Source organism: Watersipora subatra, chromosome 10 (genome assembly GCF_963576615.1).
Source record: "Watersipora subatra chromosome 10, tzWatSuba1.1, whole genome shotgun sequence".
NCBI lineage: Eukaryota > Metazoa > Bryozoa > Gymnolaemata > Cheilostomatida > Watersiporidae > Watersipora > Watersipora subatra.
Window position 1 is genome coordinate 605,063 of NC_088717.1, and position 26,411 is coordinate 631,473.

At 36.7% G+C, this 26,411-nt stretch overlaps 2 protein-coding genes across 2 annotated transcripts in view; one reads left to right on the top strand and one right to left on the bottom strand.

Moving 5' to 3' along the window:
- LOC137407347 (leucine--tRNA ligase, cytoplasmic-like) overlaps positions 1–20,597 on the top strand; it is a 68,693-nt gene extending 48,096 nt beyond the window's left edge. Inside the window, exons 17-24 of the mRNA XM_068093972.1 lie at positions 2,234–2,297; positions 3,943–4,126; positions 4,985–5,216; positions 9,446–9,587; positions 14,862–15,082; positions 16,078–16,182; positions 19,397–19,631; positions 20,374–20,597. Of these exons, the coding sequence (XP_067950073.1) occupies positions 2,234–2,297; positions 3,943–4,126; positions 4,985–5,216; positions 9,446–9,587; positions 14,862–15,082; positions 16,078–16,182; positions 19,397–19,631; positions 20,374–20,597 (1,407 nt within the window). The remainder of the gene's footprint in view (positions 1–2,233; positions 2,298–3,942; positions 4,127–4,984; positions 5,217–9,445; positions 9,588–14,861; positions 15,083–16,077; positions 16,183–19,396; positions 19,632–20,373) is intronic.
- Positions 20,598–20,932: 335 nt separating this feature from the next.
- Positions 20,933–25,935, bottom strand: LOC137407352 (uncharacterized). Its single transcript, XM_068093977.1, has 4 exons — positions 25,798–25,935; positions 24,828–24,976; positions 24,460–24,578; positions 20,933–21,070 (listed from the first exon to the last, which is right to left on the bottom strand). Exons 2-4 carry the CDS (start codon positions 24,940–24,942, stop codon positions 20,945–20,947), a joined length of 360 nt encoding a protein of 119 aa, XP_067950078.1. The 5' UTR covers positions 24,943–24,976; positions 25,798–25,935; the 3' UTR covers positions 20,933–20,944.
- Positions 25,936–26,411: the final 476 nt, after the last annotated feature.

The following is a 26,411-nucleotide window of genomic DNA, read 5'->3' on the forward strand; positions in this document are numbered from 1 at the left end:
ATACAGTCAAACCCTGACATATAGGCAAACCTTAAAGGTTGACTTGCAACAAAATTCACATTACAGTTATTTGGTATCAAAATATTCACCATATCTTACTCTGCTGTGTTGTAGGTGCAAAATATGTGGAAATGTGATTACAAGCTCTTAAAAGCTCAAAAACGAACAGTTAATCGCAGCCATCACAAAAGCGCCGTAAATTAGATGGGACGTTGATGAACAAGATGGCTTCTGTTTACACTTTCATGCAACTTCATTCCTCGAAATTTTTTCACAAATATACTTCACGCATTCAATAAAACCATGTCTATTGCCCTTGCGCGTCTATTTCATCATCATTGTAATGCTGTCATTTTGAGCACCGTTATCTCAAAACCTACCGTAAAAATTTGTTTAATTTTTCAACCTTAGCTCGAAGAAGTGCATATCATCTTCTGATAAACATGCCGAGCCTGTTGGTCACCTGTGATAGTCTAAAAATACTGCAGAAATTATTCGCGCTGTTTGGCAGGAAGTATGGGTCACATGATCAGATTACGACTAGATGATTAGACCAAGCAAAAACAAAACTACAGTAGCGAGCATCTATATTTGATACGGGCTTTTCGGTAAAAGCCGAAGTGTTTGTCATAAACTAGTGCTACGAGAAGTTTTATATTGAGCCTTTCATTGACCTTTCAATTCATAACATCACGTGTCAAAACAATAACCGATTTGCTTTAGTATGTCAGAGAAATAAATTGATTCCAACCTACGGCGTTTTTGTGATGGCTGCGATTAACTGTTCGTATTTGAGCTTTTAAGAGCTTGTAATCACATTTCCACATATTTTGCACCTGCAGCACAGCAGAGTAAGACATGGTGAGTCGTTTGATACAAAATAACAGTAATGTGAATTTTGTTGCTAGTCAACCTTTAACATACAGTCAAACCCTGACATACAATAAAACCTTAACATACAGTCAAACCCTGACATACAGTCAAACCTTAACCTTAGCTATTCGTGTAGTTTTTATAATGTAAGTATAACTTTTTACTGGCATTGGTAATGTTCAACTAACTGATATTTTTCATTACATGCCAAAAGAGAGAAAAAAGAAAAAAACTGAAAAGACAAATCAAGAAATATTAATTTAAATGAACAAACGCGTTGTAAAAGTTGGTAATCTAATAGTATTGTGGAGGAGTTGGGATAGTTAATTGAGGGTTGTAGTAACAAAAAGTTCTTAAACTGACATATGATGGTGGATGTAGTATGTTGGCGTCATGGGATAGCAATTAATGAGCTTCAAGAATACATTCACAAGTATACAACTAATAAACTCTCATATGCTCTGTTGAGTTATCATAGAGACATGACATCAGAAGAGTAGGTATAGCAATGGATGGGTCTTGAGAAAAAGACACACTTACTCTAACATAAAGTTAACTTACTCTAACATAGAGTTAACTTACTCTTACATAGAGTTAACTTACTCTTACATAGAGTTAACTTACTCTTACATTGAGTTAACTTACTCTTACATTGAGTTAACTTACTCTTACATAGAGTTAAATTATTCTTACAGAGTTTACCTACTCTTACAGAGTTAACTTACTCTTACATAGAGTTAACTTACTCTTACATAGAGTTAACTTACTCTTACATAGAGTTAACTTACTCTTACATAGAGTTAACTTACTCTACCATAGAGTTAACTTACTCTCACATAGAGTTACTCTCACATAACTTACTCTCACATAACTTACTCTCACTCTCACTCTCTTACTCTCACTCTTACAGAGTTAACTTACTCTTACATAGAGTTAACTTACTCTTACATAGAGTTAACTTACTCTTACATAGAGTTAACTTACTCTTACATAGAGTTAACTTACTCTTACATAGAGTTAACTTACTCTACCATAGAGTTAACTTACTCTCACATAGAGTTAACTTACTCTTACATAGCTAACTTACTCTTACATAAAGTTAACTTACTATTACATTAAGGTAACTTATCCTAACATAGAGTTAACTTACTGTTACGTAGACTAAGTTTAAACTTAGCTGAAGTAAATTTTTTCGTTCTCAATTTTTTCGAATTTTTTATTGTCTTTAGCATTTTCATATTTCCACACAAAGCCATGATGTTTTGAGAAACTAAGGTTTTTGCTTTTTAGATGTTATTTCAGGAGTAAAGTCAACTATTTACTGGTTTCAGATTTTAAGTTGGTTTCCTCTCATTTCTAGATGTCCAAGGGTGAAGGAAACTTCTTGACTCTTTATGAGGCGACCTGCAAATTCTCAGCAGACGGTAAGTATTTGGTCTCGCTTACGTTTTATCTGTCAATCGTACCTCATATAGCAGCCTTCTGCTCACACATATTACCAGAGTTGTATCGTTCTTTATTATATGTATTTAATCATTAATTATCATGAACCCGAACTGTTTATATTCTCCCACCCCTAGCCCTCAATATTCCTGTTTCATACGCTTACACTTAGTGGTCAGTAGATGTACTTTTATTTAAAATTACAAACATATTTACATGGTGCAAAGGGTATAAATGGTCTTTCTAACCAGCTATTCTGGTTTTTCCATAATTGCATAAAACATGTTCTCTAACCCTTGTTTTATTACTGACTGCTTTCTGACCTTTGGCAATATTATCATGAACATTGTTCTGAAGGTTCATTTACTCATCCACTGGTATTGTGGTTATTTACGGACACTGGAGGGTTTGCTAAAGTGCTGTGAAAACCTTTCGCACTCGATTGTTTGTTGAGAATCTGATATTTGTAAAACAAATGCGATGAGCTGTTGAGTACAAGACTATCCATTAGTCCAGCTGTTGGTCTAGCTGTGCACATTGTATAAAGGATAATCTCGTTACCAGGTTCCTAGTAGATAAAAGCGATCTCACTCGCTACTATAATCATACCTCATTCTACGATCAGAGCCAAGTATCTTCATGAACATCTAAAGTAATATCTCAAGTCTCGCTAAGTATCACAGTTTCACAGGTAAACATGAAAATAGTAGTAAAAATTCAACTTGAAAAAGCAATGAAGAGTACATTAGGTAAGTCACTTTAGACTTGATTTAGTGTAAATTGAGTAAGTTATACATGTTCCTCTAAAGTGAAGTGACAACAAAGGCTTCCTTTTAATTATTTGTTAATATAATTGTTTCATGATATAACTTTGTTTTTTGACATTTCACGGTTTCATATAATAATAATAAGAATTCATTTGTTTTAATGTTTTGCATAATTATGTAAAGTATTTGTCATCAGGTTTTTAGCCGATTGCATTTTACAAAATTTTTGTGTTTGTCGCATTCTGCTGTTTACATTAGATGATGTTTTTAGTGTTTTAAAAAGCAGATTTTTTCCTGAAAACATCAAAAATTGCTGGAGTTTCACTGCACTTTTGTGTTTAAATCATCAAGTCACCATTTATTGTAGCTGTTTTTGTCTATACATATATACTGCATTTGCATGACTTTGCAAGTATTTTGATTGCATTACTGCTTACCCGAAATACATATTGATTTCTCAGTTGGTGTTTGAATAAGGACAATATGTGATTAAACCAATTGCTTGCGTATTTATAAATTATATGTTTGCAGATTATTTTACATTTCACACAAGAGAGCCATTGGTCACTTGTATTGCTTGTCAGAAACCATTGGTCACTTGTATTGCTTGTCAGAAACCTCAAGTTCTACATTTGTGGCTGAACCTTCTGTTATCACTCATGCATCGGTTTATGATGCACAACCAAACTAAACAACTCCCAGACATGTGGATCAAATAATATCTGTTTTCAGCCAATTATATGTCGCCAGCTAAGCTATCATAACAATAGTTTGTTCATCTGAGAACCAGTAGGAGTTATCTGCTCTCGTTCATTTGAATGATTCGTTTATAATTCTCCATCTGGTGTTGCTTTTACAGGAACTCGTCTTTCCTTGGCCGATGCTGGAGATTCAGTGGAAGATGCAAATTTTGTGGAGGAAATGGCCGAGGCAGGGCTACTTCGGCTCTATAATTTAGTTGATTGGGTCAAGGAAATGCTCGCCTCTCTCGACTCCATGAGAACTGGGCCTACCGATTCGCTCACTGATAAGGTTTTCATTAGGTGCGATCTTGACTAGTTGCTACTTGCTTAATTTAGATAAAATTCGGATTTATTTATTGTTTAATTAGCTTAAACAGCAGTTGAAGACCTCTTGACTATATGGTATCAGGAATTTACATTGACAGAAAATGATATTTATATCCGATTGTAACAGCTCATGTTGTCAGCAGACTGATCTGAACCCTACTTGAGGTTAATATAGTGTGTCCTTGACCCAAAAATTAAACAAACAATAGTGCAACAAAATGATGCTGTGCAGGCAAGGTCGATAATATGATTGCCAGAGGTTTTGTATAATCATGTCGTGCAAGCAAATTACAAAATTGGTCATTAACTATACTGAGTTTAGCCTAAGCACCTTGCTACATAGTAGAGGTACCCCAATTTAAAACACTGAAAACACACCAGCGTAACCAGATACTGGTCTGCAGATTTCTATTTATTGTTATTTAAAATAGAAAAAATATGTTATTCCGTTCTGTAATGCTAACAAATTGAAGCATTGCTCGCTCGTTCGATTGTGGTTGGATGTACTTTTCTATCCCTGTAAATGGATAATATTACACATATTTGCATTCTGATCCAACAAAAAGATTTTTAATTCAGCAGTGGTATGAATAAAGTTAATTTGCCAGGATCAGAATTCGCTAAATGCTTATATTTGAATTATAAAGCTTCAGTGTATGACATTTGTCAGCTAGTCTGAGATACTATTACAGTGATAAATAGTAAGTTTGTAAAAAACATGAAATTTCAGACTTATTCAAGACAAGATCTGGAATACTTGATTTGCGGTGCCCGATATACCGGTATGCTGAGATCAGGGTAAATATAATTGTAAGTACTTCCGTCATTCAGTGAGATCAACCACGGAATAACGGAAACAAAGGCCCACTACGAAAAGTTGCTTTTTAAGGAAGCTTTAAAAACTGGATTCTTCGAGTTTCAAGCGGCGAGAGACAAGTACAGAGATCTTTCCCAGAATGACATGCACAGAGATCTCGTCATTAGGTTCATAGAATCTCAAGCGGTTATCCTCTCTCCCATCTGTCCGCACATCACTGAGCATATCTGGAGCCTCCTCGGCAAGGTATTGCTATATACTTGAAGTTATAGTTGATAACTATGGTAGGAGGGCACATCTGTCTGTCTGAGATGTCTCGGTTTGATTTATGTTGTCAGTATATGTTTAGCAGTTTATTAACATTGGCTAATGTAAATGTATATGCATTTCAATCTGCAGCCCGTCAAAACAGGAAATAGAAAATTTTTATTTTAGGTTGTCGCATTGTAAGATGCTCGCGTAGTCCGAACACCTGTCTGCTGTCTGTCTATCAACCTTCCATGTTTTATGTATTAGTTGCTATAGCTCTCTCTTATCATGAATACGATCGGTATTTAGTTGTAGCAAGTATATGAAACATCATTAACTACAGGTCAACTACAGGTCACTGCATATTTGAAGGAGAGTTGGCATGTGGCCATCAGAACAGCGGTGAAAACATTCATATTAGACCAATTTTTAGTTGAAATAGTCTTGTTGGCTATATTCAGTTGAAGGGCTCCTGTTGGGCTATATTCAGGTGAAGGGGTCTTGTTGGCTATATTCAGTTGAAGGGGTACTGTTGGGCTATATTCAGTTGAAGGGGTCCTGTTGGGCTATATTCAGTTGAAGGGGTCCTGTTGGGCTATATTCAGATGAAGGGTTCCTGTTGGGCTACATTCAGTTGAAGGGGTCCTGTTGGGTTATATTCAGATGAAGGGGTCCTGTTGGGCTATATTCAGGTGAAGGGGTCCTGTTGGGTTATATTCAGTTGAAGGGGTACTGTTGGGTTATGTTCTGTTGAAGGGGTACTGTTGGGTTATATTCTGTTGAAGGGGTCCTGTTGGGTTATATTCAGTTGAAGGGGTTCTGTTGGGTTATATTCAGTTGAAGGGGTCCTGTTGGGTTATATTCAGATGAAGGGTTCCTGTTGGGCTACATTCAGTTGAAGGGGTCTTGTTGGGTTATATTCAGATGAAGGGGTCCTGTTGGGCTATATTCAGGTGAAGGGGTCCTGTTGGGTTATATTCAGTTGAAGGGGTACTGTTGGGTTATGTTCTGTTGAAGGGGTACTGTTGGGTTATATTCTGTTGAAGGGGTCCTGTTGGGTTATATTCAGTTGAAGGGGTCTTGTTGGGTTATATTCAGTCTAAGGGGTACTGTTGGGTTATATTCAGTTCAAGGGGTCCTGTTGGGTTATATTCAGATGAAGGGGTCCTGTTGGGCTATATTCAGGTGAAGGGGTCCTGTTTGGTTATATTCAGTTGAAGGGGTACTGTTGGGTTATATTCTGTTGAAGGGGTCCTGTTGGGCTATATTCAGTTGAAAGGGTACTGTTGGGTTATATTCTGTTGAAGGGGTCCTGTTGGGTTATATTCTGTTGAAGGGGTCCTGTTGGGTTATATTCAGCTGAAGGGGTTCTGTTGGGTTATATTCTGTTGAAGGGGTCCTGTTGGGTTATATTCAGTTGAAAGGGTCCTGTTGGGTTATATTCAGGTGAAGGGGTCCTGTTGGGCTATATTCAGGTGAAGGGGGTATTGTTGGACTATATTCTGTTAAAGTGGTCTTGGGCTGTATTCAGGTGAAGGGGGTCCTGTTGGGCTATATTCAGGTGAAGGGGTCCTGTTGGGTTATATTCAGTTGAAGGGGTACTGTTGGGCTATATTCAGATGAAGGGTTCCTGTTGGGCTACATTCAGTTGAAGGGGTCCTGTTTGGTTATATTCAGTTGAAGGGGTCCTGTTGGGTTATATTCAGATGAAGGGGTCCTGTTGGGCTATATTCAGGTGAAGGGGTCCTGTTGGGTTATATTCAGTTGAAGGGGTACTGTTGGGTTCTGTTGAAGGGGTACTGTTGGGTTATATTCTATTGAAGGGGTCCTGTTGGGTTATATTCAGTTGAAGGGGTTCTGTTGGGTTATATTTTGTTGAATGGGTCCTGTTGGGTTATATTCTGTTGAAGGGGTCCTGTTGGGTTATATTCAGTTGAAGGGGTACTGTTGGGTTATATTCAGTTGAAGGGGTCCTGTTGGGTTATATTCAGATGAAGGGGTCCTGTTGGGCTATATTCAGGTGAAGGGGTCCTGTTGGGTTATATTCAGTTGAAGGGGTACTGTTGGGTTATATTCTGTTGAAGGGGACCTGTTGGGCTATATTCAGTTGAAAGGGTACTGTTGGGTTATATTCTGTTGAAGGGGTCCTGTTGGGTTATATTCTGTTGAAGGGGTCCTGTTGGGTTATATTCAGTTGAAAGGGTCCTGTTGGGCTATATTCAGGTGAAGGGGTCCTGTTGGGCTATATTCAGGTGAAGGGGGTCTTGTTGGACTATATTCTGTTAAAGTGGTCCTGTTGGGCTGTATTCAGGTGAAGGGGTCCTGTTGGGCTATGTTCAGTTGAAGGGGTCCTGTTGGGTTATATTCAGGTGAAGGGGTCCTGTTGAGTTATATTCTGTTGAAGGGGTCCTGTAGGGTTATATTCTGTTGAAGGGGTCTTGTTGGACTATATTTAGTTGAAAGGGTCCTGTTGGGTTATATTCAAATGAAAGGGTCTTGTTGGGCTATATTCAGGTGAAGGGGTCTTGTTGGGTTATATTCAGTTGAAGGGGTCCTGTTGGGTTATATTCAGATGAAGTGGTCCTGTTGGGTTATATTCAGTTGAAGGAGTCCTGTTGAGTTATATTCAGTTGAAAGGGTCCTGTTGGGCTATATTCAGTTGAAGGGGTCCTGTAGGGTTATATTCAGTTGAAAGGGTCCTGTTGGGCTATATTCAGTTGAAGGGGTCCTGTTGGACTATATTTAGTTGAAGGGGTCCTGTTGGGTTATATTCTGTTGAAGGGGTCTTGTTGGGTTATCTTCAGTCTAAGGGGTACTGTTGGACTATATTCAGTTGAAGGGCTCCCGTTGGGCTATATTCAGATGAAAGGGTCCTGTTGGGCTATATTCAGGTGAAGGGGGTCCTGTTGGGTTATATTCAGTTGAAGGAGTCCTGTTGAGTTATATTCTGTTGTAGGGGTCCTGTTGGACTATATTTAGTTGAAAGGTTCCTGTTGGGTTATATTCAAATGAAAGGGTCTTGTTGGGCTATATACAGGTGAAGGGGTCCTGTTGGGTTATATTCAGATGAAAGGGTCATGTTGGGCTATATTCAGGTGAAGGGTCCTGTTGGGTTATATTCAGATGAAGTGGTTCTGTTGGGTTATATTCAGTTGAAGGAGTCCTGTTGAGTTATATTCTGTTGAAGTGGTCCTGTTGGGCTATATTCAGTTGAAGGGGTCCTGTTGGGTTATATTCAGTTGAAGGGGTACTGTTGGGCAATATTCAGGTGAAGAGTCCCGTTGGATTATATTCAGTTGAAAGGGTCCTGTTGAACTATATTCAGTTGAAACAATCTGTTACCATGTTGTTAAGCGAAGGATTTTATGGAAATTACCAAATTTCTGGTCTTTTGGTTGTAACCGGCTAAAGCGTACAAGCAGATTTCGCTGTGGCATAAAAGACAGCCATGGTTTCAACCAATGAGTTGATGTGTTATTGTTGTAAAAAATGGATTCACATCCTTTTTTGACATCACACAGAGTAGAGTGCAGTAGTACTACCTTTATGAGCAGTACTATCAGTAGTACTAGTAATAATAGTAGTACTAGTAGCAGTTGTAGTAGTAGTAATAATAGTAGTAGTAATAATAGCAGTAGTAATAATAGTAGTATTATTAATAGTAGTAGTAGTAGTTATAATAGTAGTATTATTAATAATAGTAGTAGTAATAATAATAGTAGTAGTTATAGTAGTAGTAGTAGTTATAGTAGTAGTAGTTATAATAGTAGTATTATTAATAGTAGTAGTAGTTATAGTAGTAGTAGTTATAGTAGTAGTAGTAGTAATTATAATTGTAGTTTTATTAATAGTAGTAGTAATAATAGTAGTAGTAGTTATAGTAGTAGTAGTTATAGTAGTAGTAGTTATAATTAAAGATGAGTTGAAGAAAGACGATTTTGCAGTTTATTGATAGGATAACTGTAAACAAAATTTATAAAGTGTATTCAAATCAGAAGATAAAACTGTTGTAGATTAATAAACGAATATTGTTAGTGTCTCAGTCCAAAACTTTAAAAATGTTCAACTTCAGTGTATTTAATTGTTTGGAGAACACTCATATTTTAAGGGTGTGTCTCCTTCACTTCCACATGTGATGTTGAATAAATGACCGAGTCTTCTGGCTCTTCCAAATTCATGCATGTCTTGCTTATATTTTTTACTGTTCATAATGGTTTGTATGTCAGGAGTCGTCTATCATGAATGCACGCTGGCCAAGCACCCAACCTGTTGATGAGCTCTTGCTCAAGTCCTCCAACTATTTCATAGACTCTTGCCACGAGTTTAGACTGAGATACAAGCTATATATGGCCCCATCCAAAACTAAAGGTAAATCTCGTTGATGTAGTACTGAATGGTTTCACCACTTAGTGAAGCGCTAACGTTGTAGCCAAATAATACACACAGAAAATAGCTAGAGGCGTGTTAAACGTATGGGTAGTAAGTTCGCGAGGCTATTCCACATCGGTTGCTCCCCTAGCGATCAGTACATAGCCATTCATACCCCAGCTCTTTCCCCAGTTATTCTGGCATATCCAGTAGGGTTTACCTTGCATCCTCCCGTAACCAATAATTAGTATAGCGTGATCCAGCATCGAACTGCTACATTTCTCATCGTCATACACTCTTCCTCGGTAGAGCTGGAATGACGGCCGAGATGCGTCTATGTAAGCGACTACCGGATTTTTGAGGAGTGCCTTTTGTAGTTGCTTCTCATCTCCCTCTGTCGGTGTATGAAAGCCTGTGATGGTAATAGCTGGAGTGCTGGCCGCTGTCGTTGATAGTTAATAACAAACTTACAACCAGCTAGGCTCATAATTTTATATATGTACTATATAATTATGTGTATTTAACTGCCACTGACACGCTCTGTCGAGTATTATCCACTCCTGGCTAGTGTGGGAATGAACAGCTTTGTTTATTACTGTCATGGGGCTCAGCCTATCGGCATGACAAGCTTTGACATATCCTTCAATGGTCAGAGGCTCTTATTTCCTTCATGTTGATAGTTTCTCTCTTTATTTGTTTACTAAGAACATGTGCACAAGAATCATGTTTGACCTTGTTGTTATGTTGTTTAAACCATAACTGTCACGAACAACTTTTATCGTATAAACTACGCAGTAAATCAGACATGCTGATTCCGATTTTGTACTCAAAATAAAGATTAGTCCACTAACCTTCAAAGTCATTTGGGCTTTTTTAAAGCGTTTCAATATCCGTTTCGAAAACAGTACAATCGGCATTACAAGCTCCGCCCATAAATATGTGACGAAACCTAGCTTTTTCAGAAACGGAAGTTGGGAATGTTTAGTCCAATTTAGAATAATAGAGATGGGTGTCTTAAAACCCATTATTATCTAAATCCAGCCTGTAAAATAATTTCAGTTTTTTATGAAAGGGATGTAAACTATTTAAAATTGCTCGCAGCTTGTTACATGATGTTTAAATGGGCTGGACGGCGAGAAAAATGAGCTCAAAAAGCACGGTTTTATCACAAGCTAGCGTTGTTATCGCGCTTTTTAAATATGCAATGCTAAATAGCTTAACTACCTTTCAGAAAAGACTGATATTATTTTTAAAGCTGAATTTAGATATAAATGGATTTTAAAACACCCATCTCTATTATTCTAAATCGGTCTAAGCATCCCTACGTAACTTCTGTTCCTAAAAAGCTAGGTTACGTCACGTATTTATGGGCGGAGCTTGTTATGCCGATCGTGTTGTTTTCGAGACCGATATTAAAACGCTATAAAAAATCCTTCATTACTCTGAAAGTTAATGGCCTAATCTTTATTTTGATTACAAAATCGGAATCAGCGTGTCTGATTTACCTAGTAAATACGATAAAAGTTGTTCGTGGCAGTTATGGTTTAACCTTGTATACTATTACAATAAATAGGAGGGGTTTTTGTCTATAAATCAATGCAAATAGAGTTTATTGCAAATACACTAACTGAGGGCGTATATTTTACTTTAAAAGTGAATTAACACAAAATCTAAGCAGATTTTATCAGAAAGTATCGGTGTCTTCATCATTTGCATTTGTTTCTGACGTTTGAGGTGATCTTTTTGCCAGGGTGTTTGATGATTACAATCGATAAAACTTGATCGCAGTTGAAATGCTGAGAAGAAAAATACTGTAAAACCTTTATTTGCGCGCCATGGCACTCCATTTGTCAACCCTTCTCCTTTAGTGGCAGTCAAATGAAGATGGCGTTCAAATAGAGGCTGGCGTTGTATTTTTCAAATAGCTCGCCAGAATTTGAGAATATAAATTTAACTCTTTTACCAGCGAATGTCCTTTAGGATGCCATAAATCTGCTAACTTGTCAAGGATCTTTAAGTAATCATGCATTGAGAAGCTGAGAAATATCGCCACCAGTTGATATCTCTCACTTACAATTAACCTGCGATGAGATTATAGCCTGTGGCCCTAAACCCTGCCTTGCAACTTCTTGTGCTTTCAATTTGTTTATTTCGTTTCAAATTTGAAGATATATTTTCATTTTATAATTATGTTTTACGTTATTGTATCAAAGGTCATTGCACTCATTTATATGTTTGCTAGTTTGCAGCCAAAAATTTTTGTTTTTTATATGCGATAGAAAAGGAATTATGAGCGTCGACCCATTGTAAGCCGTGTTAAGATAACTGCAGGGACGCTATCAAATAATATGCTGTAAGTCTGCAATTTTATAAGTTGTATTAATATTCTATCAAAGGCTACAAATATATGTATTCAAAAACAAGTGATATAAATTTTTTTCCAAACCATTTTTTGAGCAAAGCAAAACTTTTACGCGTTGCATTTAGCCCAAACGCAACTCGCAAAAGTTTGCTCACAAGCGATAAACTTTTAGCAGCACAACTTTCAGCCTAAAACTAGTCATCCATATACCATCGTGACCATTTTACCACCGTTTTTCACATACCCTAGGACACTTTTATTTCGCTAGTATTTAGTTTCGTGAGTAGCGCACAGAGTAAAATTTCGTTGCAACTTAATTTCGCGGCTCTGTTGAGTGCGAAAATATAGTGATGTGAAAATAAATGCAGTGGAAAAAACAGATTACATTCCTCAGGTCCAGTTCACTAATAAGAAAAAATTCAATTTGGGACTAGTTTGTATTTGTAAACCGCAGGTTGAAATGTGTGGGTGAGATCGACAATTCAATTTGATCACTTGCTGCCATTTTTTTCTTGGACTATCAATGACGTCTAAGTCCCTCCCGCCGGGACTTTCACACTCGAATCCCAAGAAGAAGAAAATATATAGGTAACAACCAACTTCGCAACCAAAACTGTATAACCCTTTCGCTGCCATAAACGCATTTATGCGTTTTCTAGGGGCCACTGCCATAAACGCATTTTTCGACTTTCTCAGCAATTGCGTGGTAACCTGATTTTATTATTCGTTGACCACATAACCCACGGTCTTTACGAGTTTTATGAAATTGACTGTGTTGTCCGAAGATTTCTCTATAAAATCAGCCTAAAACAACGAAGCAATTTTAAACTTTTGTTTGAAAATTTTTAATCTAAAAACGAACATTTTTCTGTGAGTTCATTAACTACCGCGCGAGTCATGAAACAGGTAATTAGTTGTTGATGACATTATAGCCAATTAAGATTTAGTTTTTCGTGATTATACAGATAATTAAAGTAGCAGCACTGTCTCTGACAGTGATGAAAGTAATAGTTTTGTAAGAGTAAGGAACATTGTGGAGGATCGTTTTAGCTTCGGATCGATCGTAGCTTCACATAGCTTTATCATCGGGCACAAGTAGAGATACATTGAATTTTTGCATAGCAATCTTGGTTAAAATGTTGGCAAAATAAAATATGTAACAAAAGTGTTCTAGATTGAACTTGAAAAAATACTGTATACATATCATGAAGCAATATCGGCAATCTTGGTAAAATGGCTGGCACTAGGCCGGTAGCGAATTTGTACATCGTTGGCAGTGAAAGAGATAATGTGGTTGGACCTGATGAGGGTTTATATTGTTTTTGGTTGGTAATAAAATTCATCACTACAATAATTATTCTTCAATTTTATGACTTCACCTACCAGACTTTCATCCTCATCAGTTACAAATTTGGTGACTAAACTGATATCATCTTAATTTGCTTTGTCATGCTGCTCAGTCGGTGTCTTAGCTATAATGAGTTCACCAGAAATTTCCCATTGAGCCCAACCACAGACGAAAATTGCCTGCATTTCTAATATGACGATTTTATTGTGGATATCAATGAACAAAGCTATTTAACTTTGCGTTTTCGCTCGTTCGTTATGATAGTTTAGTTTCGCTCATGAAATTTTTGTGAGAGGATGACATCGCGAAAATGCGTAAGTTAGATGCCGCGAATACATAAGTGTCCTAGGGTATGTCAAAGTATTAAAACCGCGCTAAACAAGGAATTACTATTAGCCCGATACGGTTATTAATTATTTTTATGGTGTTGCTTTCAAAGTTTTACCGGGAATAAATAAAAAACCTTAAAATTGGAAAACGAACATTGGTATGAACAGAAACAACAAAAGAATCGAGTGTTACTAATGTAACCGAGTCAATATTGGTACGATTTTATGGACACTTTTCTACTGATCACTTGATATTGGGGTCCATAAAGATCGAAGATTGTCAAAGTGGCGGTCAAATGGAGGTGGTGTTTAAATAGAAGGATGCGCTTTATTTTTCAACCCTGTTCTCGTAGTGGCGGTCAAATAGAGTTGGCATTCAAATAGAGGGGGCATTCAAATAGAGGTGGTGTTCAATTAGAGATTTTACGACTAGTCGCTCAGTTACTTGTCCCTTTCTCTCTCGTTGTTGATATCTGCTATTGAGTTCAAGTTGCAACTACAGACATCATAACCACACTTGCGCTTGATTTGATCCTGGTTCTCATTATAGCACAGACTATAATGAAAACTTAGCCTTTGTAGCTACCTAGGAGTCACCTCCCCTACCAAACATCGTTCTAAAATACCGCTTTGTGTAGCCTTGATTCAACACTAGTTTTCTCTGCTATTATCTTTACTACAGTTTTTAATACTGCCGTGTCAGTCGCTAAGGTTGGAGAAAAGAGCACATCATACAGGATTCGAACTCGTGACATTTTGCTTACTAGTCATTACTGCTTACTATCATCTGTTCTAATTGTTCTCATTCCATTACTTTAAGATTATTCTGCTTGTACTTATTCTCTGTGTTTTATTGACATGCTTGATGATCTCTCATGCTACAGTAGACTCCTAGGGTACTGGTCATCTTTACTACTAGTATCCTTATTCTCTGTGTTTTATTGAAACACCTCATGGTACAGTAGACTCCTAGGGTACTGGTAATCCTTACTACTAGCTTATTGAACTTTATAAAGGCATCGATATCACAGTTCAATATCGACAGTTCAAAGTCATTTTCACTTCTAGAAAGAGGAGAAAATGACTTTCACCTCTAGAAAGTCATTTTCACCTCGGTATGATTTTTTCATGAAGTGTATAGTTCATATTTGTCTGCTCCTGCTTAGTGTCTGTCTCCTGTCACTCTTAGTGACTGTCTCCTGCCTCTCTTAGTGACTGCTATGTTCTCGTGTCAGGTACGAAGAACACCGTCAAGAGGAAACCGTCACATGCCGTAGTCTGGGTAGCGAAGAGCTTTCCTCCATGGCAGGCACTTATATTGAGCACCCTCCAACGGCTGCACAAGGAGAACGGAGGCATGCTGCCAGAAAACAGCATAATTGCAGCAAACCTCAAAGCTGAAAAGTCTCTTTCCAAATATATGAAAAGGGTGATGCCTTTTGTAGCCTTGCTGAAGGTCAGTATTGGGCAGTCTTTATCTGCTGCGTTACTTTGTATTGCCGTGATAGGTTGCATATTCACTCACTCTTATAGTATCATTAGTTGGTAGAGGTGCAACGGCCCTGCTAGAAGACCCTCTATGTTGCCATCTACAAATCATGTTTCTGGCAACATGTTTGTTCAACTTAGTGATGGTGTATTTTGCGATTCTCAGAATATTTCTGTGTGGAATCTACATTTGGTAAATATACAGCGGAACCTCTACTTATGAAAGACTCCATGTACAAAATTTTCAAGTTTCAAATTGCATCTTGGTAAAAATTTTGTTTCGACTCACGAAAGATATTTGTAGTTTGTAAGAAAAGCCTTTTGTACTTTGGCTCATTTGTTAGTTTCATTCCTTGGCTCTTTTGCTTCTCGTCAGTACGAGTTTGAACGTATCTCACTAATTTGCTTTTTTCAGTGAGTCAGTAAGCGACATTTGCTGGAGTTATCATGTATCGCATATATCATATACATGGTAAGACAACTTTCGTTTCTTGCAATTCAAGTTCTGCGTTTGTTGCATGATTACAGTTTTCAGTTCGTGCCAATGTGAAATCTTTCTACTCACGTTTGTAAAAACATTTATTCCGAACAAAACAATACAACTCCCACTTCATCTGACTGCCATTCACCAACTTCTCATTTTTTTTAGTCTTGTCTAGACGACGAACACGAGAGGTAAACAAACATATCGTTCATAGTTTTTACTACTTATATCTCTGTAGCTTCTTTTTTCGGCTTTGTACATGGTCTATTATGTAGTAATATAATTCTAGCATGTGTTTTTTACAGGCGTTGACCATTACATGTATTTATAAATTATACAAATGTTATGTCTGTACATATATTAACTTTATCATTTGTTACCCTTTGGTTCATATCTCTGTCTTGGCATCCTCGAGTCATTGTAGTTGTACAGAATCCAAAGTGACTCATCATATTTTTCCAAAGCCAATTGTCTTGCAGGAGAACTTAGCTAAACAGGGTCTCTCTGCCCTCCAGACGTCTTCTGAGCTCGACGAACTTGCTATACTGCAAAGCTATGAGGAGTATATCACCGATACACTTGATGTATGTACATGCCTTTTCCAATTTTATAAGGGTTCCTCATTTTAATTACAAATTTCTGTGTTTTTTAGAGTGAATGAATTTACTAAAATTGGCAGAATACAAAAAGGGATTTTTGTGTTATCAATAACTCTGAAAACTGTTGCTGTTATCTCCACATTGACTTTTTTCTTGGCTTATAAATGCAAAGACTTATACTCATAAATCTTTGCATTTTTAAAGTTTCAACTGAAATACAGTGCACCCTCGAGATACGATGTTAATTCGTTCCAGGGTTGGCATCGTATGGTGAAAAAATCGTATATCGGGGTATAAAGCCCATTGTAATTATACAATGCAAACAACCCGTGGTGAAAATCGTCAATTTTTTTACAAAAATGTGTACATATTGACAATTAGCAACAAAATAGTATGTTAACTTTAGTAATTATAGTTACCTACAGTAACTGTATTGTATTTAGTGTATTTTAATGGTTATGATCTGCAATAAAACGCAAAATTATAATGTGTGTACCAAATGTAGTACGTACGGTAAGGAGTTCTTGCCTTCAAAAGGTACGCATAGCATAAACTTTGAATTCACTTCAAGTAAGTTTAGCTTGCTAAGCCTACACTTAAAACTAAGTTTTAGTATGTATTTTGAACTATTTTACTGAATTTCAACTTTTTATCACGAAATTTTATCCTTCAGCAGTTCCTATCTTTACTTTCACTATAAACTTTAGCCTATCTGGTTGAAACCTTTTTCAACCTAAATCAATAAGGCTGAGCGATGCAGTGATAGAAAGCGGTCTCTCGCACACTTGACCATTTAATGGCTACCGAAAAGGAAAATAAAATTATATTTTCTATATTGGACATAAATACCTTTGGAGTAACGTGGCTTTAGCTGGTACATGTAGCGGGTAAAGCAGAGAGGAGGCAAAAACGTATCAATGCTAATTATGGTGCTGTACACTTGAAAATAAATTTAAAACGTAATGAATTGGAATTTTTTAGCAGGCTAAAAGAAGTTGTCCATTCCTGTCCGGTGCAATGCAGAAAATTGCTAGTTAGCGCTTGTAAAAGGATCCAGAGAATGTGGTACAGTTGTTTGTCTTGTATGAAATGTGCACAAGAATCAATGTAACCATACATACAAAGTTTGTACGTATTTATACCCTATGGGGGGACAGGGCTTTTGCAAGTTTCAGAAAGTAATGTAGATGCATCAACTATCTTGAGTAGCTAGTTATATGAGTTACATATATACATACGATGAATTGTATTCACGTAGAAGATAACAAGCCCACATGCAAATACATGGTTAAACAAGAAAATATAACATAAAATCCAAAGGAAACAAAATGAATAAAATATGAAAAACATTCCACACAAGAGATAAATAATATATATATTATACATGCATTGTTGTAATGTACCAGTCCACATCAGTAAATTAAACACTTGAAATATTTCTGCGAATGTGGGATTTTCTGTATCTTCTACATCCTCGCCTTTACTAAATGGTTGCTCCTTTTGAATGCTGATCGCGTGCATGACCTAGCTCATTCAAATCTTCAGTCGAAAGCTCTTTCTTGTGCTTGCTTTAATGGAGTTCTTGTTTTAATAATAATTGCAAATGCTGACTGGTTGCGATCATATTCCTTGACAATGTTAATAATACCGGTTCCTTCTTCTTATTTACGACATCCAACTTTGTTGACATAGAAATCATTTTTCCTTCGTTTTGTAACGCTTGTATCAGTCTCAGATTCCATAGATAACGAATTAAATGTAGATAGTTGTAGTTATATACGTATGCTGACTTGAAAGTTTATAGTAAAAGCTATTATAACGCTACAAATGAATATTTGCTCTCGCTTGTGTATTTTACACGAATTTTTCCACGCGGACATGAGAGAAGTCGATCATCGGGTCTCTTCTAAACGTTCTAAGAATGTTTTCGGCAAACTATATTTCGGTGTCTTTTTGATTTCGACGAGTGTTATGAGCACACCGACGGCCAAATTCTAACTCAGGCGAAACTTTTCTCAAATTCGTATGGTGAAATAAATTTCGTATAGCGAGGTGAAGATATCACAATGTTTGACTTCGTAAGGTGAAAAAATCGTATATCAGGGTAATCGTATCTCGAGGGTGCACTGTATTTATAGTTTCCTAATAACTTAATCTCTTAGTTTACCTGTTTCAAGTCAATCTGTCACTCATCTCTAGTACTTTTAGGTCAGAACCTCGAGGTAGTTATCTCCTCTCTCAACAGCTCATTCATCTTTGTGAAGTTATGTAGTTGTCTCATCCTTTAGTAGTTGTCTAATCTTCATGCAGTCATCTCATTGCTTTGATCAAAAAGGTTTTAATTTTTTGGCTCCAAACCTAGTGCTGTATAAGGACTAAGGACACCTGCATGCGCTGCAGGTGCCTGTAGTCATATACATATCCTTTGGTTATGCTTACATCCACTATTTCTATTTATATCAGCTGAGTCTACTAATAGGTATAACTGTTAAAGTATTCAATCATGCAGTCTAGAGCATACTCAAGAAATTGGTAAGTTTGGTTCTTCTTGATGGAGAGTTTCTGAAAATGTTAAGCTTAGTTGCTATTTTTTTATATGGATAAAGGTTACATTTTGCTATATTTCAGTTCAAAGCTTTTTAAAAATACTAAAAATTACTCGATTCTGGAGTTTTCTGCGTTTGATCTTATCGCATGACAGTTTTATTGGAACCTTTGTTATTGTAGATGTAAATGGGTTTTTATTTAAACAAATTTGGAACAAAATTATTTTCACAGCTTTCTTGACGTCAGCTGTCATTTTGGCATTGATTCAGCATGTTTCCAGCTATCAGGCATCAATGTTTATTTTGACAGCCATTATTAAAATATTTTTTAGGTTTGTATAATTTTAATCATTAAAATTTGAGCTTCACTGAAGTAGATTTTTCTGATCAATTGCTCATCATGTTGTTAGAGCGGCAGCAGCAATAATATAATAGTAATATATTATATGGATGTTATTTATTCGTATTAATTACCAGATAAGTTTTACATATTTGTCTCAAGTGCAGCACCTAGAAGTCCTAACATGAAGAACACAGTTTTCATAGATGATCGATTGTTAAAAGTGTAATCCTCACCACTTTTTAGTCTTATCAGCTATCACTTCCATTTTACCTTTCAAGACCTGATTATGATGTTTAATCTGATGCTCTAGTTGGAAGAAATAAAATTTCGCTACTCTGACTCTCCTGAAGCGGACAGCAGAATTCAGAAAGAATGTTGCCCTGAGAAGCCATTTATCGAGTTTGTGTCTGTGCCATCTGCCACGGTTTACCTCGCCAATCCACAAAGTTGCAACGCTACTTTTGGTTTAGAGCTGAGCCTCTATAAAAATGATACACCTGCCAAGATAGTCCGGAGGATGCGTCGATCTGATAAACTCCTTAAAGGTATGGTATTTTGGAGTTGCTTTCTCATTTCTGCCAGAAGTTTAATGTTAATTATTCATGTTTTTGAATGCCTTTATCATTGGCAATTGAAGTTTTCATTGCTTAGAGAAATTTTGAGAGTTGTGAGAATGTTTTTAAACACATTGTGGACAGTAGTTGTGTTGATAAATAATAAATAACTAATAATAATAAATAATGTCTGATGTGCTTTTTAACATTCATTATTAGCCTTCGACTATAATAACTCGAAATAATCAGTAGGATCCTATCGAGTTATTGCAGATCTCTATATTTATGTACATATTAAAGGTCGTGAACCTGTCAGATTTTATTACAAACATTTAGATTTATTAGTAAAAACAAATTAATAAATTATTTGTTGATTTTTACTATGAGGATGTCCGCATATATTTTATCTAAAAAGTCAGTTGCAGAAAGAAATTTTGTTAAAGACCTGATTGGCAGATCATTTACGATTATCGGCCAACCACAACCTAGCTAAATAAACGGGTAATTTCTTGAGTGTAAGCCTCTGACAATTAATCCATTACAAGAACCAATCAGAAAAGACCAGCCACTGTGGTCATCACTAACAATAGTCAGTTTCACTTTGAAGACCCTAAAACATTGCTTGTCTCCTTCCTTTATTCATGGATCCTTCTTCATATTGGTAAATATGAATTGGTAAATAAGGATGGTATGTGGCTGTATTCATGAATCCTTGAATTTTATATCCTTTCAGCGCACTACACCATTGAGCTCTACAGTTATGATGACCCGGTCAGCGGACCGCGGAAGATTCCTAAAGCAAACAACCTTTTGGCTGGACTCAGTCCTCTTCCAGATAGTGCGACCTTCACCCTTACCAAGGATACTAACATTATTCAATTGGTCTCGAATGGTGTTCAGTCATCTGGTGAGATAAGCAAATTGGTCTACATGGTTGACAAGCACGAGACTCGGTGAAAGTTCACAGAGTTTTACACCAACTCAAAGCTTTGCACAAACTCTGCTAGATGCATATCTTACTGAATGGTCGCAAAAGTAGTTTGAGGCTTCTTTATTCTGATTGAATAATTCTGCATTTTTATAAAAATTAAATGTCATCAAAAGGAATGTATATTTATAGGTGTAATTAAACTTTGATTATCTCTTTGATTGGCAGTAAAAGAGTGAGCAGTACACTGAAAATTCAGTTCATCAAAAAGAAATGTTTGATGAATTGAATACAATAACAATAACTTAGTCGTGTTAAAAATATTCATATGATGAGCTGCATAGCAACTGCGCACTATGATAGTGTGGCTTTTGTACTATGTCATTGAGAAGACAATAGCTAAAATCAGTGCAAACAATATGTTGGAGGGCGCTTTTGAAGTGGCAGCGTTATCATCTCTGACAATCGCTATGTGGTCATCGATGTCATAATATGTCTCTCTCTACAATCAAACAGGATTTAAATTTAGTAATCAATTTCAGATTGCTCAGTGAGTCCCTGTATGTTTTTAACATCAACTATTCACACTATTAGATAGTAAATGCTTTCACAAGCGCCCTGTGTACTGGTAACACTTTCTATAAATTCATAGTATTCACAAGACAGCTTCTATTCTGACGTAATCTGTTTTAGTCACGCCAATGTCTGTCATGTCAATTCAGTTTTAAAATATTACCATTGTAGATTAACTACCATCTGTAAAACATTTGATATTTTAACCATGCAAGTGTTATAAGGTTTTAACAAGCATGTCAACTATCAGATGCATCATCCTCTTTAACCTTTTACGTTACCTGATATATCTGTAAAAATAAACGAGAGCGATGTTGTCTGCACTATCAGGGCAGGGAAACTATTCGATAAGTCGTTTGTGACTTAGGCCCACATTTTACATGGGTTATATAGCTTTGGTTTTTTGCCAACGTCTTTAGCCAGACAATGTTTACATAATTCTGGTCCACATGAAACAAAGCGCTTGCATGACATCATTTTATTGTTATACAAAGATGTTTGTTCTCAGGGGAAGCATAGGGTTCGCAGAGGGTCCATGAAGTTAAAACTGGCAAGAGCATTTGCACATATGCATTTGGCCATAGTATATATAGAATTAACTAGCAGTAAGCGCGCAACATTATTCTTCTGCTCGGAATGTCTATAATTTATCAACACAAAATGCTACACTGCTTTCATGACAACAATCCATGAGCATGATTATTGAACGCAATTGTCCATAATGCATGCAAAGGCACATTCTGGAGTTTATGTACTAGCGGAATGACCGGCGTTGCACGGGTATTAAAAATCAGTTTATAAACAGTGATAGGTAATGTAGGAGCAATCCACTTGCCATTAGCCTGGCACATTGCCAATGGCTAATTTGAGTAAGCTTACTAATGAGCTGTAAGAGCAAGCATAAAATTATGTTGCACCATAACGGAGAGCGGTAACATATTTTCACCCACATAGCGACATATGTCATCAAATGAATCCATCGATCTCACATAGCATAGTTGGTAAGGTATTACTCCCACCTGGTGAGCAGGAGGTTCCGAGATCAAATCTTCTGCGATACAAATTTTTCATTGCTAGATGTTAATCGCTATAGCTGGACAAACAGACAGACAAACACCGAACAACAACGCTGACTAACTATGAGATTTACGACAATGATTTCGTATATATATACAGTCAAACATGGATAACTCGTCAACAGATAGCTCGAACACATGGTTAATTCGAACATTTCCTTTGGTCCGTTCCCACGTAATGATAAATTGCTATAGATAACTCGAACTCAACACTGTTAATTCGAACTGTTTTTTTGCCCAACAGCTACCGAAACGGTTGTTTTCGCTTTAGAAAATCACTTTATTCAGAGCCATAGAGGTAAACTTCATCTTTTCGTAATTCATAAGCGTCGTTATTACCACCATCGGCAAAATATTTTTGTCAACGACTTTTCTAAAAGTTTGGTGAAATTTGATTTATACTGCGATACGATGAATAGCATGGGCTAGCCGGGTCACGCGCGCAAGAATTTTCGCCACGCACATACAAAACAAAAATTGCATGTTGTTTTGTATGTGCGTGGCGAAAATCCTTGAGTGCGTGACTCGGCTAGCCCGTGATGAATAGTTTTCCGACGTTGATTCCGTGTTGAATCAACGTCGGAATGTTGAATGTTTAAAACGTCTTAAAAAATGTTGTAATTAAACGTATACGTTGTCTGAGCTACAAAAAATTATTCATCGTTTGACCTAAACACAGAATACGTGTGTACATTCAATAAGTATCTATTAAAAAAGCGTGAGTGATATAGAATGTACCGTAAAACCTCGTAAAACTTCTAATTGAACTGCCTCGGAGTGTTGCTCTTAACGAATCCCAGGTAAAGTAAGGTAATCTGCATAAACTTCAAGAAAAAACGGCAAAATTGATCGTGGGTAAAACCCCAAAAGAAAAAAATGTCTTTTCTTTTGAGCATTTCAACAACGATCAAGTTTTGCCAATGTCAATCTGAAAAACGTCCTGGCAATAACATCACCTCAAACAACAAACCAATCTCAAGTGATAGAAAAATCTCTATACTTTTTCATGAAAACGTTTTAAACTTTACATTAGAAGCATTTAATTTGAAACAAGCCATTTGTGCTTTTGATTTATATTATAGTTTGTATATGTACATGTATCTACTAATAAATAAGTAAATATATGGACTTGTGACAGTGCTCTGATAACTTGAATGCTCTGATAATTCGAACACTTTTGCTCGGTCCCTTGAAGTTCGAGTTATCCATGTTTGACTGTAGATGGAAAACGAAAGTGCTAAGATAGTCAATCAAGCCCAACATTGCTTGGAGTGGGCCTGGTTTTTCACATTGAACCAGCCGTAGGTAAAGTTATACTGCTCTTATTATAGTAAAGAATATTCTGTAAATGTTGATGGAGGACAGATTGGTGCAGTTACTAGGGTGGTTAGTAAGGCGTCGGGTATGTAAAGCCGAAGGTCGAGTGTTCAATTACGGTGCACACCTTTATGGAAGCACTTCATTAACTGCCTTATAAGTATTTTTATGAGTTTTATAAGTATATGGATAGATTAAGAAACAACAAAAATTACTTAGAAAATATACAATACTATCATAAAAAGTTATTTATAAAAATAAATCTATCGCTGGTTGTTTGGAATAGCATCACTCAGCCCACGCTGATTTTCAGCACTTAACACTTCCAAGATGGCTGGTTCACTCAAACTAATGGAGAACTCCCACGGTTCTGGTTCTAGCAAGTTAGGCTGTTATGTATAGTTCTTGATCAGAGATGCATTTTTAGTGCCAGATGCTGTCACTTAGGCGAGTATCAATGACCAGAACAAGAAGCATCCTTGCCTATTCATGTTCTCAACGTAGCTTGACAGATACGTTATTTGAGTGAAAAATGAGTTTTGGGTTGTCATCTTGGATTTTCCAGGCACAAGGACCAAGAAATTTCACTATAACTGACAAGCAGGCCCGTATTCCCTGGCCGGCTGAGCCGCCCCAACTTTTTAGGATTTTTCAGCGACTAAGTACAGTCAAACTCGGATAACTCACATTCGAGACAAAATGTAAAATTTTATCTCAAACACTTGGTTAACTCGAACGGATTCGTTTGGTCCATTCCCACGCAATGATAAATTGCTTTAGATAACTCGATAATACTATAGGCTATACTAGCCATTGCAGCAAAAATTATGATAACTACAATCAGTGATGTGTAACATAGGAAATTTATGAAATGATTATAATACGGTATATAATCAGCTACAGGAAGTGATATTATTTCACTTACGTATTCTGTGACACCGTATGTACAATCATATGCGCATTCATCTACATATGCTGAGTTCAACTTGGGAGAATCATAGGAACAAGACGTTCTGCAAGCGTCACTCACATCTGCTTCAAAATCTATCACCAAAAACAAACACTACAGTTCTATCACAATGTTCTAGCAATATCAATTGTTTTACCAAAGTCCTGAAACTAAACAAACAATAATAATAAGGAAACGTATTTAACACAAGATGAGCAGGTGTGTCAAAAAGAGTACATCCGGAGACGTAATGGCATTACAGTATATTCAAGTAGTAGGGTGGATTATCGCCTCAATCGGAGAGGTAATAACGTACGGTTGGTCGATTAGACACAAATACTTACCCTCAATGACATTAGCTCCAAATGTCTCACACCCTTCAAATAATATGCCAAGGGTCTCTAATTTGACAATTTCTTCAGGCAAGCTGACGATCACACTGAGTCCCTGTCCAGACATGCTGACAGCGACATTAGTATTGATATATTGATATCTGTAATCAGCAAGAACAACAGTGATAACAGTGATAATGGATTAGATTGCTCTCATTGTCACTGCGCAGGCGAATTGACTAATAGTTATGCGTCAGTCGCGTACGCTGCGCTAACAAATGGCTGCTGCGCTAACAAATGGCCGATGGGGACATAAGCAATGAGTCACCATGAGTCACATATAGAAATGCTAATAGCGGAGTTCATGTAACCACCTCATGATCATGATTTACATGTTCCAAATTTAATATGAAGTTTTTTGTTTATCATGGACTATAAGCAATATTCAGCCAATGTGAGTCACTTTTGTCATTAGTGTTCCAATGAGTAAGTTAGGCTCAGTTGGTTTATTCCTCTTGCTGAGGTAGCGGCCTGTTTGACTTCCTAATTTTGTCATAACTTTGACACTTGTTTAACCAAGGAATAAACAAAATATTTGATAAGAATATGATTCAGAGTAGGCAGCCAGATAAAAACTAAAATATGATGCATTTCTCTTCTCAGGGGACATTCAACCCAAAGCGGTTCTAGGGGTTTATTAAGTAATAGAGCTAGCCAATAGAACTTATTAAGCAGTACAGTTAGCCAATAGAAACTTATCAACTAATAGAGTTAGCCAATAGAAACTATCAATTAATAGAGTTAGCCAATAGAAACTATCAACTAGTAGAGTTAGCCAATAAAAACTATCAACTAATAGAGTTAGCCAATAGAAACTATCAACTAATAGAGTTAGCCAATAGAAACTATCAACTAATAGAGTTAGCGAATAAAAGCGAGACTATTTTAGATGTATATATAATGTATAGAATTATATTTTTACCGGAGTAAGAGAGGACCACCAAATTAGAGCTTGTCTCTGTTTTTATGTTTGCTGTCTGAAGAAGGGTTTGTGTGGCTAAACTCCCATCCGATATTCTGGTTGTATAACTATCAAGCACCCGACCGACTTTGTAAAAAAACTGAATAAAAACCTACAACAAAGCGATTGAGATGCGTGAAGCTTTACTTATTTGCGCAGTAAATGGAACTCCTATTCAAGTTAGTTACTGCTAAAGAAAAAGCATATCATATTTCACCACTCCTTAATTTGTCCCACGATGTCAGCTATGGGAGGAAGTAAGACACCTACAAGCAATCTATTGATAATATATTGTGGCACCTTGTAGTTGCTTGTCAATAAACGTGTGCGCTAAACAGTGAGCTTTTGCTAGACGGCATTGCTTCAAGGGTGTCTAGGCATGACTAAACCTTCCGATGCTTCAGAAAACACTCCACAGTGAACAAGGTTTATTGATAAACCTGCACAAAATTTTATCAGAAAGTATCGGTATTTTTCTATCATTTGCACTTTATTTGATGTTTGAAGTAATCTGACAGCCAGGATGTTTCTAGATTAAAATCGATAAAACTTGATCGCAATTAAAATGCTCAAAT